The following is an 18,619-nucleotide window of genomic DNA, read 5'->3' on the forward strand; positions in this document are numbered from 1 at the left end:
TTAGTTGAAAAATACTCTGTCAGATGTCTAAAACTGGGGACATTGCATTATAACCCTGCTGTGCTTTAAACTTCTCCATAACGTTCTCCAGACAAACATCTGAGATCTTCATAGAACATCTGCACTTACACTGAGCTTTAAATGAAACAAGAAGGGTCTATTTACTAATTAGGTAACGTCACCAAATCTTTTTTTTTTTCTTTTGAGGTGGCAGCTTGAATGGTTCAGAATAAAAATGAACACAGTTTTTAGTGGGGGGTTTTTTGTTTCATTTTCCTTCTACTTCACATTTTGTGTTGGTCTATCAGATAAAATACAATAAAGAAAATATCTGTGTGGTAAACTTTATGCGTTTACTTTGAGCAGATGGAACTTAATCCGATTTGCCAGCCAGAGCAAACGTACGAGTGTCTACTGCTCGTCTCTGTACAAGGCGAGGAATTTTCATGGTCCAGCACAGCAGAGAGGCAGAAAACAATAAGCTTTTCCAAGGTCTGAGGTAAATGGTCAATTATTCTTCTGCTTAATTAGCAACAGAAACCTGGGAGGGATTTTGATAGCTGGGCACCGATTTGGTATTTTCCTTGGAATTTTACAGTTTTGAAACTATATTTTTCAGAAAACTGAAAGTTCTCATATCACATGCTGCAGATTAAGGACAAGCAGAGAAATGCCCCATGGTGTGGTGACCTTTAGGGGAAATTTATTTTTGGAAATTTCTTTAAGTTAAAAAAGTGAGGAAGCAAATGGATTGTTTTCTACAAAAGTCCCAAAGCAAAGATTCACGATCAGCAATATAATGCACCTATGTTATGCCAACCTGTAGACATTTTATTACCAAGTATCTTTACTTCAAAAATCTTTAAGCACAATCTTCATTGTGCTTTTTAAAGTTCCACTCTAATAGATTTAGACTGAGATTAAACATGATGTGACAATTCACCAAGAGGCAGAGAAAAGTGTTGCAAGTGTTTTGAAGCATGTTCCAGTTGTGCAATATTTTTTGAGAAGTTTTTATGTAAAAAAAAGAAAAGAAATGGGGACAGGCAAGTTGGGATTTGCAAAAGATACTGGAACAACAGAATGACTGTACAGAAAAGAGCTGGGAATAGTCTGGAAAACTCAAATAAATGAATTAAACTAAACAAAGTAAAAGAATAAACGACCCAGGAGCATTTATGCATACCTCATATTTCCCTCACCTTCCTGTTTTTAATGTAAAGAAGCATTTAGACAAAGTCAAGATCGCTCAGTTTAGTAAACAGCTTATTTATTCCTTTACAAAATAAGTACGAATACGAAAGTTTTGTTTTTCTCACACAAACAGGAAATTTTCCAGATATGTACAAGAGTTTACCAAAAATAACGTGGTTCTAATAAACATACAGTTTTGTAAACAATATTTACAAATCATCCTTGCAATGTAATGCTATTTCCAAGAGCTGTTTACATCAGAATTATTGTCTTCTTATTTTGGCTAAAAAGCTGTAGTAGTAGTAGTAGTAGTTGTTGTAGTTGTAGAAATGTCCTCTTGTGAAGCCATCGGAAACAATAAAAATCATTGAATAAAAATGTAACCGAGCCAACCACAAATTGGAGGTGCTGTGCTTGTTTCTAAAATGTTTTGGACTTCAAATGCATGAGTTAAACATAAAAGCCAATCCTCCCAAAAAATAAAGCATATGGTGAAAACTGACAGAAACTAGCAATAGTGCTTACTATTTGCTATAATACAGCGACAACTTTGAGCTGTCAGGTAAAATAGATTTTAAAAAGTGCTGCTTAAATTTATGATGCACAACAATTGCTTCAAATATCCCCCTTACCCACATAGTTAAATAAATTTTCAATCTGGCAAGAAAAGCTGCATAGAGGCCAAGAAATCTAGTTAAATATATATAAAAAAAAACATACTGGACAATATTACATAATACAATTGGGATTGTTTAAGGATAAAAAAAAAGGCAAATAATTAATATGGTATGTAAAACATTTTCTGTCACAGAGATCAGTCCAATGAAAACGAAAAACTAATCTGGAATCATAAAACTGCTTCCTTCTATTCTTTTCCACTTTACTTTACTTTAACTTTACAGCTGTTACTCATTTGGGTGAAAAATACAGAAAATACAAGTGAAAATACAAATATCCTGCCTTTACCATTCAGTCACTGCGAAAGCTCGGGTAAAAGGGACAGAACAGTTAAATATGTTTTCTAAACATTAGGTGACGTACAACACACGATAAGTCGGGAGACATGATAGAGGAATGTCTGCTTGCCTTCTGCTTACTTCACATTATAAGACGATACTGAACCCAGTCAGCCAGGCTGATTGAAGACTGTCTGGATTTGTTAAGTGGTCGTTGCAGGTAACTGCAGGAGGATGAGGAAACGGGGGGGGGGATTTTTTGTCATGTAACGATACTCTGAAAGCACGTCCTTCTACAAAACATCAGCTTTTATAATATTCACACAGGAATCACTTTCTTTTCTTACAAAGCTTGTGATAAAAATATACATGCTGTAAAATAATTCAAAAAGAACTATTTACATATACAGCAAGGAAATGTAACAGAATGGTGTTACGGATGCATCTTAGTGGCTTCAAAAAGTGTTTTTAAATTCAATTCAGATCATGTATTAATATCAGTTCATTATACACTGGAATGTATTTCAAATATTTATGTTAATTTTGATGATTATGGCTTACAGCTAATAAAAACTATTTAAAACTCAGAAAATTTAAATATTACATTATTGTTATTATTAATGGACAAATAAAATAGCAGTTCCTAATTCAGAAATGTTACGCTAAGCTACAAGAAGTTCTTGCTACAGACGACAGTTGTTCCCAGAGTACTGCATTCAACAATATCAGTGGAAGGTTTAGTGGAAGAAAACATTGCAGAAGAAAAAAAAAAGTTGCACAAGAAACTGGTGTAGCTTTAAGTGGGTTGTGAAGCAAATCCACACTGCCAAATAAATAAATAAATAAAATGGTTTAACAACCATGTTATTGCTGGCCAGCAATTTTGCAAAATTTAAATGTCTTAGGGGATCTGCAACCTCAATAATCCATAGAACTATTCTTGCCCTGAATTAAGCATAATGAAACTCATTTAACCTACAAATATAACAAGACCTTTTGAAAATGTAATTCCGTTTTTTTTAGAAATTAATACTATAGGGAATTTTTTTTTATTTTTATAGAGCCACCATTTTATTTTTAGTTTTCTACAAGAGAAAAACATAAAACTTATGCAAAAGAGGAAGGACGCTATTTCTTTTACAGAAAGTTTTGCAAGTAAAGCACAGAATTATGAATCTAATGACCACAAAAATAGCTTAAAATTGCACTTTTGGTGCTTCTCTCCCATTCAGCTTCTCTAGGCTGGCAGCAGCAATTAGCAAACACCAGATGGAACTGGATGTTTTCTAAGTTCATCATGCAAACTACTTCTCAGTCCAATGCCACCAAGAACGGTTATAAACAGCATAATGGAGAAGCATTGCTGTGCTGAAGGGGAAGTATTGAAAAGAGCAGGAGCTTCTTAAAGAGACAGACACAAATATTAAAGTGTCAGACACATCTCTGATGCAAAGTTAAATTCGTCTTAAGTTATTTTTGACAAACATCATTTTCATAACTACTGAAGGTAATATAGTTACTTGATTGTGCTATAAAATGGCAAAATGTGTCCGGAGAACATATGAAACAGCCTCTTTAAAATACTTTTTCGTTGACATTATTCAACATTCGAATCATCTGTAAGCCATAATCGTCTAAATTAACAAAAAGAAATGCTTCAAATGTGTCACATTGTGTAAACTGAATCTACTGATTCTTTCAGAAGTAAACTAACAGTTCAAACACGTTTTGATTTATTAAGATGCATCAGTATTTGGAATCTGTCCTCTGGAGTAAAATGTCCATAAAGTCTCAACGTTTGAGCTCAGTTAGACTACATTCATTGACCCGCGTCAACAAATAGCTCACACAAAAAACTAGAGTCTGCATTGAGGTGTGAAAGTAACCATCTGAGTCTGCAATTCCTACTTATATGGTTTCTGAAGGTTCTGATACCAGTGTGAACTAATAAAAAGCAACCGAGAACACATGGAATAGGTTTGGACATCCTTCATCTAACAAATCCAACACAAAGTACGTGACGTGGCCTTTAAATCGAAGGATCTAACTACACACTGTGAAGCTAAACGGAGAGCACAAGGAACAACAACATTTAGCTTTTTTTTTTACTAACCCTCTGTGTGTTAAAAGCTACGTCGAACATCACTACAGTACATATAGAGACACAGAGCAGAAATATTAGACCTGATCTGAAGGCACGTGGCTGGGAAGGAGGAGGTGGAGAAGGTGGAGGTTGAGGTGGGTGCTGAGCAGAGCAGAGGCTACTTGAGCAGTGCACGGTAAAGGAGGAGGGAGTGGGCAGTCTCTCTCTCTTGCTCCATGTAGAAAATCAAGTCCCTGAGGTTGACGCGGGTGATGCGCTGTCGAGTGTACTGGCGAGATGAGGTGGACGGGGCGGAGGAGCACGCTGGGGAGCCGGCCGTGCTGCTGGAGACCTGGAGACAAGAAGTTCTCCGGTGAGGAAGAGGAAGATGTACAGCGCCTCGCTTAACAACTCATGCCATTTGACCTTTTTCTCATTTTCCCACATTACCACCACAAAGTGAGACCTACACAAGGGGAATGGTTGTAAGGTGGAGGGAGGTAATAGTACCAACTCTGAAACGTGTGCCCTTTAATCTGATACCCCAAAATGAAATCCAGTGCAATCAATTACCTTCAGATACACAAAGTAGAGGAAAATTGCAAACTACAGAGATATGGACATGTAACTATTGAAAATGTAACTGCTAAATTTATAGTCAATATGGCTCAACGTTTTTTTAGATCACAAGAATAAAAAATAAATAAAGTTACAGTCCAAGACTATATCTGCTTTTGGAGTAATGGATTCTTCTTGCTAATTGGCCATTCAGCCCATATTTCACTATTGTGATAAAGATAAAAGTAATCAGAGCTGTTTATTACTTTTCTTAGGTAACTGTATGGCTCTGACTGCATGACACAGCAATCATAGCCCCACAAACAGCTCTTTAGGACACCAGTAACACAAAAAAGTACGATTTTTATCACTAAAATGCATACATTGAAAACAATTGTGAAAATAATCCCCAAAACATCGACAGTTTTGTTGTCACAATAAATTAATTGGAATTTATTGTGACAACAATAAATGAAAAAGTTTTCATGATAAAAAAATTTATCAAAATAAATGACAAACAATACAATAAATGTCCACCCAGAGCGAGGACGCTGGTCTTTTAGCTTTCCTTCTAGGGTTGATACACACATTTAGCACCAAAACAGAATTATTTACTCATGGAAAGAGCTGTGCTAGACACGCCAGTAAATTCTCCTCAACATCTGTCTGTGCTGAGTTCAGTGAAACCGCAAAGAACCTAAAACTTCTGAAACAAAGCATCTTAAACAGAGGCAAGAAAAACGTCTGGCCATAATCCTGACAAACATTTCAAACCAACCGTCATACATGGGGGTGGAGGGCTGATGATTTGGTTAGCATGTTGGAGTCTTTGAGTCTCCTGAATCCCAAAGTAATCAAGAGTCAAAAATAGAACAATTTCTCTGACGGCTAAAGCTGGGCCACGACTGGATCACCAGCAGACAATTATCCCAAACAAGGCAGCGAATCAGCAACAGTCTGACCAGATTGAAGTGTTTCAACGGTCTAGTTAAAGGTCAGACATCAAACGACCTGAAAGGATGAGGTGGGAACTTTAGAAAGCTTTAAACACACACACGCGCGCACGCACACACACACACACACACACACACACACACACACACACACACACACACGCACGCACACACACTAACAAACTGAAGAAATGGTGTAAAGAACGTGGTCAAAATTTCCATTTCATCACCTTAGTCTGGTTTTTAAAATTGCTGACTTATGTTCAGACGAATTATCTGTACCTCACAGTTTTTGACATAAATCCAAACCACTTAAAACATTTCTTTTAGAGAACACAAGTTCTGTGACTACACTTTCTAGTTATTTGCTGGTACTGATATGAGTTCTTTATGAAAACTAAAAAACGTTACCAGTTGTGATGTTTGTCTCGAGGATCTTAAGAGACTATTCTGGTGAGACTTTCTCACCCGAGAGCAGGGCAGGGCGTTCAGAGGAATTCCTCCTTATTTTCAAGGAGGTCTTTGTTACTATGCAGGGGTTGAAGAAAAAACTATTTACATGGTCAAAACAAACCGTGCTAGGAATGAAGCAGTAGTTGTGTTTCCAATTGACGATATGACATCATCTTTGTTGAATGGCAAACACATTGACAGTATCAAGAGTTAAGAATGTTGCGGCCTCAAAGCGAGTATACACCTCCAATTAGAGAAATTAATCCCCTCTTGTAGAGCATGAATGGGATCAAAAGATGGCATAATAACATCCAGATATTCAGGTGCACACTGAAACCTTTTCTTCAAACAAAAAGGCTCAGAAAAATGTTTACAAAATACTGTCAATAACCAGGGAAACGGCAGGCACAGTCAAAAGACACCTTACCTTTATGCTGCCTGGAATACGAAAAGATTTGCAATATAAACAAACAGAGCTTCTGACAAGATAAAAACGCCTCATTCAGGCAGCAAAAGTTCACTTAAAGGAAAAACTATGGAAAAACAGAAGGAAGAAAGGGTGGAATGAAGGAAGGAATGACACAAGGATACAAGTTTTGAAAGTGCACACAACGAAAGACGGCAAGGGAAAGTAAAGCTAAAAGTAAGAAAAGACAAATTATGAGAAAAGACATGAGGACAAAAGGACAAAAATATGCTAATTTTAAAAGAAGAAAGGAAGAAAAGATACAAGACCCAAAGAAGAAGAAAGGAAAAATGAAAGGAAGGTGAGGCAGAAAGATGTAAAGAGGAAAGGAAAGAAAAACAAGATGCGGAAGGAAGGAAGGAAGGAAGGAAGGAAGGAAGGAAGGAAGGAAGGAAGGAAGGAAGGAAGGAAGGAAGGAAGGAAGGAAGGAAGGAAGGAAGGAAGGAAGGAAGGAAGGAAGGAAGGAAGGAAGGAAGGAAGGAAGGAAGGAAGGAAGGAAGGAAGGAAGGAAGGAAGGAAGGAAGGAAGGAAGGAAGGAAGGAAGGAAAACAACATCACGGGAAGAAAGGATGCAATAAAGGACATCAGAAAAGAAGAATAAATGTAAAACGAATGGATAAAATGCCAAAAGAAAGAAAGAAGAGCACAAGGAAGAAAGTAAAAACAAACTGAAGGATGGAAGCAAGGGAACAACATTTAGACAATGGAATAGGGAACAAAATCTGGAAATACAAATCTGAAAAAAAAACTTGATTCAAATTCCAGACGTTTCTGGACCTGATTCTAGCTTGTAAGGACAAAAAAACCCAAGGGGTTCTCCAAGTGAAGCATTTGTCTTCTTGCTCTGAGTAAAACAAGTTTGAATGTGAAAAGAAGTAGCCATAAAAAAGATGAAAGGCAGAACCAGAGCAGGTAAAAATGTAGAAAACGCCTTTATCTTACATGGTCATTCAAATAAATTCAATATATTGTGTTGTGACAAAAGTGTGCTTTTCATCAGGGTCAGTCTCTGCTGAGCCACACACTGCTTTTCTGTGTTACCTTCACAAGCTGTCTGAACAAACAACCTATACTCTAGTCAGAAAGACACAAGAAAAAATGTTCATAAAGTTTATTCTGGTAAAGACATTTCATTCTTCACAAGCAATTCAAATACAGAAATTCTTGAAGGTTCAGCAGAAAAGTAGGACAGACACAACTGCTTCTTGTCGACATTAGCCACACACAAACACACACACACACACATTTCACATTTATGACCAATAATGCAAGAGTAATCTGACATGAGAACAGTTCTGACCAGACGTTCTGTCTAGATCAGGCTGCAAGATGAGCTAAAACGAGGTCTGCAAGAAAATTATGACATCATGCAATTTCTGCCCTTCGTGTTTATTTACGTCATGTGTTATTTTTCAATCTTTTGTTCTCGATTTTGTTAAAATAAATTTTATTAAACTTTTTTTTAAACTTTATTTTACAGTTTCAGTTTTGAAGAAACCCAGAACAATACAGTGGTCAGTGGTGATTTAATTAGAATTGAAAGGGAAAATAAAGTCATTTCACATAGCTTTTTTTCCTTTTTTTTTTCTCCCTGACTTTCTTGGTTTGTTTTCACTGAAGTCAAAAGCTCTGTTGTAGGTCTTTGTATTTGAGCCAGAAAAAACATGAATAATGTAAAAATGAAAGTGTATAGAGAAGGTGAAACAGGTGAAGCGATGCATTTACATTGGGACAAAGCCAGCAAGTGCCCACTTGAACCCAGGCGGAGAGAAATAAGACAGACGTTTCAGTCAGGAACACCCTCTCCCAATTACGTTGATTGCAGCACTCTGTAAACACACTGTACACACCAGCTTTAATTGCAAACATACGATGGGTTTGAATCTACAGGAACCAAACCAAAACCCTCCAGCACCCGCCCTCTCATATGCTCGGTTGTGCGTACAATATGTATGACGATGCCGTGTCTCAGATTTCCCCTCGGTAAACTCTCTGACCCCTGGATATGACTTGACAAGTGAAGCTAGTCAGGCCACTGTTGCTGCCAACTTACTTTAGCAACATGTATCATCTTCTGCTGCTGGTCGAGGGGCACGTGGGTACAGCCAGCTCATTGTTGCCCCAGGCCACACCAGACCCCTTCACTCTGGGGAGCTACCCAGGCCTAATCAGGTCAATCATGGCTGACCACAAGTGAAAGATGGGCCTGCCTACTGCCATGCCAATTACTGCCAGTCAGGAGTCAGGCCGACGACAGGGTCAGGGATTGTTTCCAATCAAAGCCATCCATCCACCTGGACAGATGTGCAGAAGTAGCCACAGGCGGCCAGTCGGCGCTTCCACTGAAGTGGACGAAGGTAGGTAGTGCACTGCAGCTCCCAGAATGCCTCATTTCCCTCAGGAAAAAGGGCAGACTTTAGTGAGACACAGACGGAAAGGTCAGGGCTTGTCCAGGAATTCTCACGAAACGGCATAGTCACCCTTTCCTCCTGTCTTCATGTGTCCTCCACACAAAAAATAAATCAGTTCTTTTAAGGAGTTGGCCTAGTGTATCTATGGAGACCAGGTTTTTCACCGGTACATGTAAGGAATAATGTGGAGGAGGCACAGCGAATGGGCGGGGTAAACATCGAAGCTAAACAAAGCAGATGGCTGAGTGTCAGTTAAAAAGGAAAGTGAGACATCAACAACCACGCTCTTCTTGTCGCTAGCAATTACACACCAACCGTGTTTGAAATTCGGTGGAGAACAAAGCAGGCGGCCTTTGTAAGTTTCGCAATGGATGAAAAGGAAAGGCAAAGAGAAAAGAATATGCAGGAGAGCTGCATCACTGAGACAGCAGGGCAGAGCAAAAAGCAATGTCTCAAAATCAACTTGGCCAAGAAAGATCCATGAGGCAAAAAACAGCATCTGTCATTTTATCTGTGATGGCTGCTGCAAGGCAATATGTCATATGACATATCCGTCGTACAGAATGTGCAGGGATACTTCAATACATCTCTTCAGACGTTTGACTTGTTCACATGGGGGGACATGGAGAAAAAACACAGAGGATAGAACCTAAGGAGAGCGGAGCTTTTAAAGCCTGTTTGAATTAAGGCCTCGTAAATGTTTTTAGTCCTCAGCAACGTTGCGGTGGCATGCATACAAATTGTACCAATTAGACATGGGCTGGTATGAGACTCAGTATGAAAACCGTTAGTAGAAACACCATATTTCTTATGCATAGATGCAGAAATTCAGAGCAAATTTGTTGCTTAATTGTTTTTATTTAAAAGAGAAAATAGAAATTCGGCCCACTTTAGTTTCCACATCTTGACTGGTTTTGTTTGTCAATATAAAATCTGGGCTCGCTGCGAACAGCAACAGGTGGGGGAGGAGGTAGTGCTAAAGTGCTCTATGCTTTATACAGCCAGAAAAACCTTGATCACTTCAGCCCTGTGTCTGGCATCCTGTTAACAGAACTTTAAACCGTAGAAACAGTGAATGAAATTTTGTATGGTTTTAAAATAATGAGTTTTCATAGTATAAATTATTATAATACACCCATACAGGCCTATACCTAATACAGGTATAAAATACATATTCTTTACCGTTTTATCCATGTACAAAATAATTCAATAATCTGACTTTCACAAAATCAGAACAGGCAGATGAATAAATGTGCAGTGCAGTAAAATCTTCTGGATACTTTGCACAAGATTTAGTAATATCCTAACAACTCTGTAGTGTGGTAATTTTGGTGTTCTGAAAAAGTTGCCGATAAATAAGAAGAGAATTTAATTTTTTACAGAACTTTCACCAATAAATGTTGTGACTGGGATCAGATGATTTTAAATTGAACAGTCTTGACCATTTTTTCTCTACCAACGAAAGCATCGTCCTTAGAAATGAAGATGTAAGTTAAACCATTTTTAGTGTCCGAGTTTTTAAATTAAAGGAAGGACTGAAATGGAAGAAGCTATTTTAAAGCAAATTACATTTTCAATCACAATCAACAAATGTCTGCATTTGGTGCAAGAGAGCAAGACTCAGTAGGTAACAGGAAAGCTGAGCAAAGTTCATTTCAACATCAGTTATGAAAGATGCTGGACTTGTAAATGTTGGGATCCGTTTGAAAACCTCAGAGTTAAAGTCAGGGATCTAGATCCTCAAGAATGCACACACAAAGAAACACATTTTTGTAATGCTAGCTGCACTAATAGCTAAATTATAAGATGCTAAAGCTATTTTACAATATCAGTTTTTGTTTTAATTGAGAAAATGCAGGTTTTACTGCAACTGCTCTCTCACACAATGCCATATCTCCTTTGCACCTAATAAATACAGTCTATATTTTGAATGCCACTCTTACGTTTCCTTTTGTTAAAGATCCTAAAGAGGAGAATGAATAAGATATTGGTGTTGGTGGCTTAAAGCTTTATAAGCAAATATATAAACAAAATCCCATTTGATGTTATCAGAGGAACACTGATCATCTACGTTCAGCCTTGGAAAGGTTTAAATGCATTCAGACAGTTTATTTGTAATGTTTTCACCCATACTTGGATTTACTACCTTTACTTATGACTCCTTGTTTCCAGTAGTGAATTGGCAGCAGCTGTGCTTGCATGTGTCTCAATTTTCATTCACTCCGTTATTGTAAAGGGAAAAAAAGCAAAAGGGTTGGTGCGGAAGGGCAGCAGGAGAAGTGGGGCTTCTTGCTGATCTGCGGCTTTGAACCTTGAGTGGCACCTGTGCCTTGATGCTGAAGCCAATATTGGATTTGGCCCAGGTCACACCTCAGGGCGGTGGGTTAATGGCCCACTTTGCCAGGCACACAGAGCCGCTCGGCCCCCGTGCGGTCCAACCTGCTGCCTCAGCACTCCCCTCCTCACAGCAGAAGTTACTGATAGAGGCTGCGTGGTGAGAAAGTGTGTGCGCTCGCTGTTTGTGCCAGTATCTGACAACACACCAGCCAACATACTGCGTTAACTAAAACTGCGACGTGGGGAGAAGCCATTGCTCAGCATTCATATCTGTGGCTAAAGCCAGGCTCCATGTTTATGACGCTGTGCTACTTCACTCTCATCGCTTTGATGGTGAAAAATCTTCAGGCAAGGACATGTATTGCACAGACACAGATTACCAGCAAATAAAAAGTCACAAAGAATTCAATAATGGCAAATAACTCGGTCATTCTTGACTTATCCTGGCTGCGAATGTTGCCTTTAGCTTCCTTCTTTCACAAACCTGTGCGACTGACAAGCGGCGTGCGAGTTGTCTGACTGAAAGACAGATTTGCTGACTGACAATTTTATCAGAAGAAGTGGCTGATTGAGTGACTGGCTGGGAGCCTGACTGAGTGACTCATTTACTGACTCCCTGGTTGACTGAGATTGTGCCAAGAAGTAAAGCTTTCCCACATGTTCTCCTGCATGCTGCATTTCAATCGAGGAACGCTGCCTCGTCCCCTTCGCTGTGTTTACAGTGTGTAGCCCAGCCGTGGGAGTGCAACCCCACTCTCGGCCTAAAAACGCCTCTCCTACGGCCGCCATTAATCAGCAACAGAGACTTTTGCGCTCCTCTCTCCCTCTCCGGCTCTCTCGCCTCTCCCTTTTTTCCTCGCTCCTCTACGCCCACAGACATGCTGGATGAGGCCATTTTGAAAGAGTTAACAGATGTCGGCTGATTTGCCTCAGGCCTTCTGACATTGCCCGGGTGATGTATTTGATGTGGAGTTTATTCAGCTCTAATAAACGTATAAAGAATTAGAATAATAATTCACAGATGTACATACCCAGATTATACGCCGGAGCCTCTCTTTGAAGCAGACAAGGCCGACAAGATTTACTGAAACAAGCATGGGATGAAAAGGGCCTTGGTTCAGTCTTTCGATCTCCACTATAAATGCCCTGATCCAGGAGTTTTTGGTTCCATTTTGATAATTTAATATTGATATCTGCCGATACCAATGCTGTTGATCCAGAGCATTTTAAGGCAACAGTGGTCTCTCCATGTAATGTCTTGAGCGTAAACATTCCTTCAATGTGTCAAAGTCTTCCAACAAGCTGTCCCATTGAATCCACTGTTTTCTGTTGTTACTGTAACAATTCAACCAAACTCACCAATCTAAATGTTTGCACAAAACTCATATTATTGTTGTATTTTCTCATTTGAAACAGTAAATTATCTCAGACGAAGCTGAGTGAGTCCTCACTGTATCGACTGACTGCAGACTCTTGAAATATGCTTCATGCATATGTTTAAAGGGACGACGTTATGTATTTTCCAGGCACATAGAGCCATTTTATAGAATAATCAAGTAACTATGTTAGCTCCAGGTGTTATAGAAATGCTGCCTATATAGAACATAGATTAAAAGAAATTTGACTTTCCATGATAGCAGTATCTGACAGCTTGAAACTGGGCTTCTGTCTCTTTAAGATGCTTCGGCTCTTTCTGACACTCCACCTTCAGCCTGTCACCACAATAATGTTTCTCCATGATGCCGTTTACAACCGTTCCTAGCAGATTTTGAATAAGAAAAAAGACTGTATGATAAGCTGAGCAAACATACGGCTCCTCCAGGTGTTTGCTATTTGTTGCTGCCGTTAGTCTGGAGGAACTGAGTAGGAAAAGTGGAAGTTTGACTGGAGACTGAAGATCCAGGGATAAGGTTTGGGTGAATAGGCAGCACTTTATAAGAGAAAGCGTTTAGGGACTCCCGAATGTCTACCACGAAAGATTCAAGGATTTCTCAAACATACATGAATGAATGAATCAAAACGCTTTGGATATGTGTTTGATGGGGGAATAAAATTATAACATGATATGAAGCTCAAAAAGTTGATTTTGCATGATATTCCCCTTTAAACTTTTAGTAATCTGCTAAATGTAAGACACTCATCTACTACACTATTCAAAATACTTATTTAAATAAATACAATGATTAAGATTATTATGTATATTTTACTGAAGTGTACAGCAATACTTTTGCATGAAGGTTAAACATTCAGAGCAAAATTAGTCAACTTGCAAAACATACCCATCAAGTTTGGATTGGTGGATTTAACACCAGCCTAACCCTGATATCCAATCCAAGAATCATGTTAGTATCTGGCCCAATACCGATACAGAATTGAATCGGGGACACCACTAATTACTACATAGTTACCAGCACTTCTAACACCGAGGCGCTGTGTATCAGCACTATGACACAGGTGGCCTTTGTTCCTCACAAACCAAGCTTTCATGTCAAAAACCCTTAAGAAATCAGTGCCGATTTTTTTACTGCTTTCTCAAAAATGGAAGCAAGTAAAGCGCATTTGCTACATCTGTTTTTTCTTCTCTCAAACATGCTTTCGCTAATTTGTCTTTTTGTGATGGAAAGAAAAACAAATAAAGGGCACACAGAGGGAAATAAAAGAGGAACAAGAGTGAGGTCTGGCTTTCTGATCATTGCAAAAGGAAAAAAAATGGGGGAATTACTCTCAAAACAAACAACTTCCATTTGCTTCACAACTAAACAACAACAAATCTCAAAAATGGCCAGTTGTAGAGTATCTTAATACCCACATAAACCATAAAAACAGCTACACAGCTCCATGGCAATGCATAGCAACCGTGCAGAATTTCAGTCAAGGAGAAAGAAGGCAAAAAAACACCTTATTACTTCTAACTCCTGCAAGCCATTTTGGTCTCCAAAGGTTTTAGAGCGCCGCAGGCCATGTGTCTGCAGTGTTTCGGGAAATGACTTGCCTTCGCACGAACACTGCTATGTTCTGCAGCACTGCTGCCCCCAGCATCCCCGCTCAATTTCTGTTTAACCCCTTCCTGCCTTCCCTCACACTGACTCACTGCAACAGAGAGCTCACACCCAGCACAATGCTGTCACATTGTTTAGCCTCCACCAAACTAAGGCAAATCAGACCACATTTTAACACATTAACTCCACTTCTAATCTGGCCGCTTAAGCATGTGATGTCTGTTAACGAAGAAGGGTTCAGGAGAGGCGTAAGGTTACACGGGAAAGGAAAGGATGAAGAAAAAAGAAAGCTCCTGCCTCATTCCACTTGATCTACTACAACGTGCGACATAGTTTGCACACTTGAGTGTGTATCAACGGTGGATTAAATCTGCAAACTCGTTGACACAACACATAATTAAAACATCTTGCTCGAGGTTAGGAATTTTCTAATTAGTAGTGTACTGACAAAGCTGCAATTCCATCGCCCTGAGTTTCAAAGTCCACAGGTTACTGCCAAGATGAAAGCCGGCCCTGGAGCGCAATTCTGCAGGGCTGCTCATACAATTCCTCAGAAGACAGTCACAGGGTCACCGAGCTAAACAGCACGCTGCACCCGGAACCTTGCTTCCAAACAAAGAAACTTCAAACTTTCCTGCCTGGAAACACAATCTCGCTTTTGTTTCGCCACTCTTTTTCTTTTCAACCGGAGAGAAACAAAAGCCTGTGTAAAAGAAATCCATAGGAGGAAACGAAGACGTTGTGTTTAATCTGTTTAATTAAAATATACTGAACAGGGATAGCTAACCGACTTGTTATAAGTACTACAAAGGCTTTACAGTCACAGTCTATGAATAACTGTTTTATCTCTTGAGTTTTGTCATGTTTTGGGGTTTTAAGTTATCTCCTTATTCTTTCCATGTTGGTGTGTTACGGGTATGTGTCGGTTCTCTGATTTCCCATTGTACATCCAAAGTGCAAGGAGTTGGGACAACTTTCTGCTTTTCTTTAACTGGTTTGCAACCTTGCTCTCCTATGCTCTAAATTTATTTTTTCTCTGATAGATCCTCTTCAAAGTTTTTAATCTTGGATTGGCTTCACAGCATCTGCAGGATTCCTGCTGTGCAGACTGTTTTTGTTTTTTAAAGCCTGAATTCAGATCTTTCACACCACTTTAAGTTATCAAATTATCAAAATAATTTATGTTACTGTAAAGTTTATATGCAGGTCCATCTATGGAGCACTTTCAAGATGACAATGAGACAACAGACCCAACAATCCAGCAGACGAACTGAATGCTGCAAGTACAGAGACAAACATCTCAGTAGGGATATAATTTCTGTATTATTAACACATTTGAATTGAAAACCTATCTGCTATTAAAACAATACACAGGCAGAACTACGCTGTTAAATACTATTTATTTTTTACATTCATGTATTAATAAATATTTGCTATTTGCATGAAGACCATAATCCAGTAAACAACCAGAGAAAGGCTTTACTAAATGTTTCTTTGTGCTTCCACAGCAAGGATACGAGAAGCTGAGAAACCTCTCAGTTTGCCTGATAACCTGGTCAACTAACACAGGCCAAGTATCTTTGACTACATAAAGTATCAGAAGTAGAACTTTTGCAACATTAAATATTCAAGGCGTTTCATATATAAAATGAACCCAATTAGAGTTAAAATAGGAGAAGTGTAATGAGTCTCTAGTCAGAATGCTTGTCTTCAGAACTACTCACTAATGAGCCTATGTTGGTTTTCCGCACTTTACTTTCAGTGGTGTGGCACTGTCATTTCAGCTGGTTTTTAATTTTTAATTCAAGTTGAATGAGAGGGCGGTGACTGAGTTAATAATCAAGGCAACGGGGTGTTTTGCAGCCGATGGATAGCTGGGAGAAGTTGCCAAATGAGCCTCGTGGTCCACTCTTTGATGTCTTTGCGAAACGCTTGCAAGTAGGAACAACCAGTTAACAAAAAGCCTATCAGTTCAGAGTGGTATTGAGCATAAATGACCACAATGAGGAGAATGCTTCCCGCAAATGGCCTAATTAGAGAGAATAGTAGGCTGGCAAAGTGGTATGACACTGAGATTGTGCGTAGTAGCACACACTAAACTTGAGAATGAGATAAAGCATCAAAAGACAGGATGGATCCCTCCGCTCTGCAGATGTGTGCTCCGTTCTGAGCTGTCACTCTTCGCATGAACCCTCCTATGAGCAGTGACACATTTCACTTAACAACAAAAAGAACGCACCAAGGGCCCACAGCAGACACCCCAGTAAAAGGATTAGAGAGCACGTTAACGGCGAGGGATCACACTATGCACCGGCCCTTGATCTCAAATTGATGCTAATGGGGCCCATTTTGACATCTTTTAGCCATCCCAGACTCAGTTCCAGTGCCGCTGACATTGGTCCCAGTGCACCCAGTGCAACGCCTGCAAACTACATGCTGCAGAAAAATGGCTGTTCCAATTAAGATCCAAGCTCTTTTGGGGAAGAGGGTAGAGTTTCATGTTTTATAAAAATGCCCCAGAAAGACAAAACAGAGTAACTCTGAGAGCTACTGTGACCCCCAGTGTCATTCTTTTTATCACACTTAAAACAAATGATTTTAACAATCTGAGCATTTATAAAAGTAATGCAAATTTAATATAAATGACCTACTTGTCCAATACTTTTCTTTGCAAGCAGAGAGAGTGGTACATTTTGTAGTTCAATGACACTGAAATAGTTTTAGGGTTTTACAAGATTAGGAAAACGTGCATTTATGTTCTGTTTAATAGCATGATGATGATGAGTCAAGTTAAGTCAAGTGAAGTTCAATTGTGGAGCACATTTCAGCAAAAAGACAGTTCAAAGTGCTTTATATCATAAATATATAATACAGTAACCATTTATGATGCAAATTCACAACAATAATCAAGCAAATATGCATCAAATATATTAATGTTTCAGTTATCAGGAATCAAAGACAACTCTAAACAGGTGGATTTTTGGCCTTGATTTAAAACGGTACTTCCCAAATAATGGGGAACGTGAAGCAGATCTTTATAATTGTCTTTAATCACTTTAACTAATAACCAAACCTCCGGTCACTAGGTGGCAGCAGTGTTCAAACTAATCATCAGGCTGCCTGTGCAAGCCAGTAGAAGTAGCTACACAGCACTGTTGTAAACGGAGCAGAGGGGAAAAGAAACAAAACCAAACAAAACAAAAATAATAAAAACGGAGCGAAGGATACAAGGCTGGATGTTTTGAAATATATCTACCGTCATAGAGGAGAGATGGAGAAGTTTGACAGTGAAAAGAAAAAAGCTTTGTGATATGTAACGTGACCCACTCAGCGAGTCTGGTTAAATAAAAAGTTGTTCAAGCAATCGTTTCAAGGTCCTGGGGCTGAAAATGTGCTTCTGATGTGCTAAAACATTCAGCACTTACTCATTTGTTAAACCAGTACCAACTATAACCTCAAAAGTCCCTCAGTATTCCGCAATTTAGTGCAGTATGGTGAAAAGTTAGAAAATGACGACTTTGTTCTCGTCCAACTTTACTCGTATTTAAAACCCAAATCAAAAACTCAGAGCCCTTATCATAAGCCAGTAACTGTAGCTCACAGAAAAAGGACAGGAAGTAGATAAAACATATATTTTTATTGTTAATGCAAGCTGTTATGCACTTTTCAATTCTTCTCGTCTGACAAGCTGGGATATAAGCAATATTGCTGCAAATTTTTCAACAATAAATGTTAACTATATACCTTGTGAAAAACTACACCGAAGAAGCTGATAAGTAACCAGTGCTTATAGTTGTAAAAAGTTTTACTATTTTAAGTCTAAAAATGCAAATCCCCAGTGAATTATTTGCACTTTTTCAAACTGGGTAGTCTTGATTAAATGTTAGTGATTCACTCAATAAACTGATTTGGGAAATTATTTTGAGGCTTAGAACAGTAAAACAGCAGTTTAAGGTCATATGATGCTGGAGCCAGTGGTTTGTACAATAATTTATTAAATATGAACAGATTTGCAATAGTATTTAAATTCTGGGGAGGGAAGCTTGGGGGGGGGTGTAGGGGTGAAAAAAAAATTATGATCCCTAGGGGGGGCATGACAGGAAATTATTGAGAAACACTGATTTAAAGGAACGTTGTGTTTCAGCATCTTTGCAGTTTTGTTCCAGATTTGTGATGCAAAAAAGCTGAATTTTGCTTCTCCGTGTTTGG

The 18,619-nt window shown here is 38.8% G+C and overlaps 1 protein-coding gene across 3 annotated transcripts in view; it reads right to left on the reverse strand.

The window, feature by feature from the left end:
* Positions 1–1,249: 1,249 nt before the first annotated feature.
* LOC103462632 (transcription initiation factor TFIID subunit 4) overlaps positions 1,250–18,619 on the reverse strand; it is a 100,130-nt gene continuing 82,760 nt past the window's right edge. For all 3 annotated transcript variants that reach the window (XM_081605385.1, XM_081605384.1, XM_081605383.1), the window contains one exon: positions 1,250–4,585. In XM_081605385.1, the coding sequence (XP_081461511.1) occupies positions 4,412–4,585 (174 nt within the window). In that variant the 3' untranslated portion in view covers positions 1,250–4,411. The remainder of the gene's footprint in view (positions 4,586–18,619) is intronic.

The sequence above is a fragment of the Poecilia reticulata genome, chromosome 3, assembly GCF_904066995.2.
Source record: "Poecilia reticulata chromosome 3, P_reticulata-male-v2, whole genome shotgun sequence".
NCBI classification, from domain to species: domain Eukaryota; kingdom Metazoa; phylum Chordata; class Actinopteri; order Cyprinodontiformes; family Poeciliidae; genus Poecilia; species Poecilia reticulata.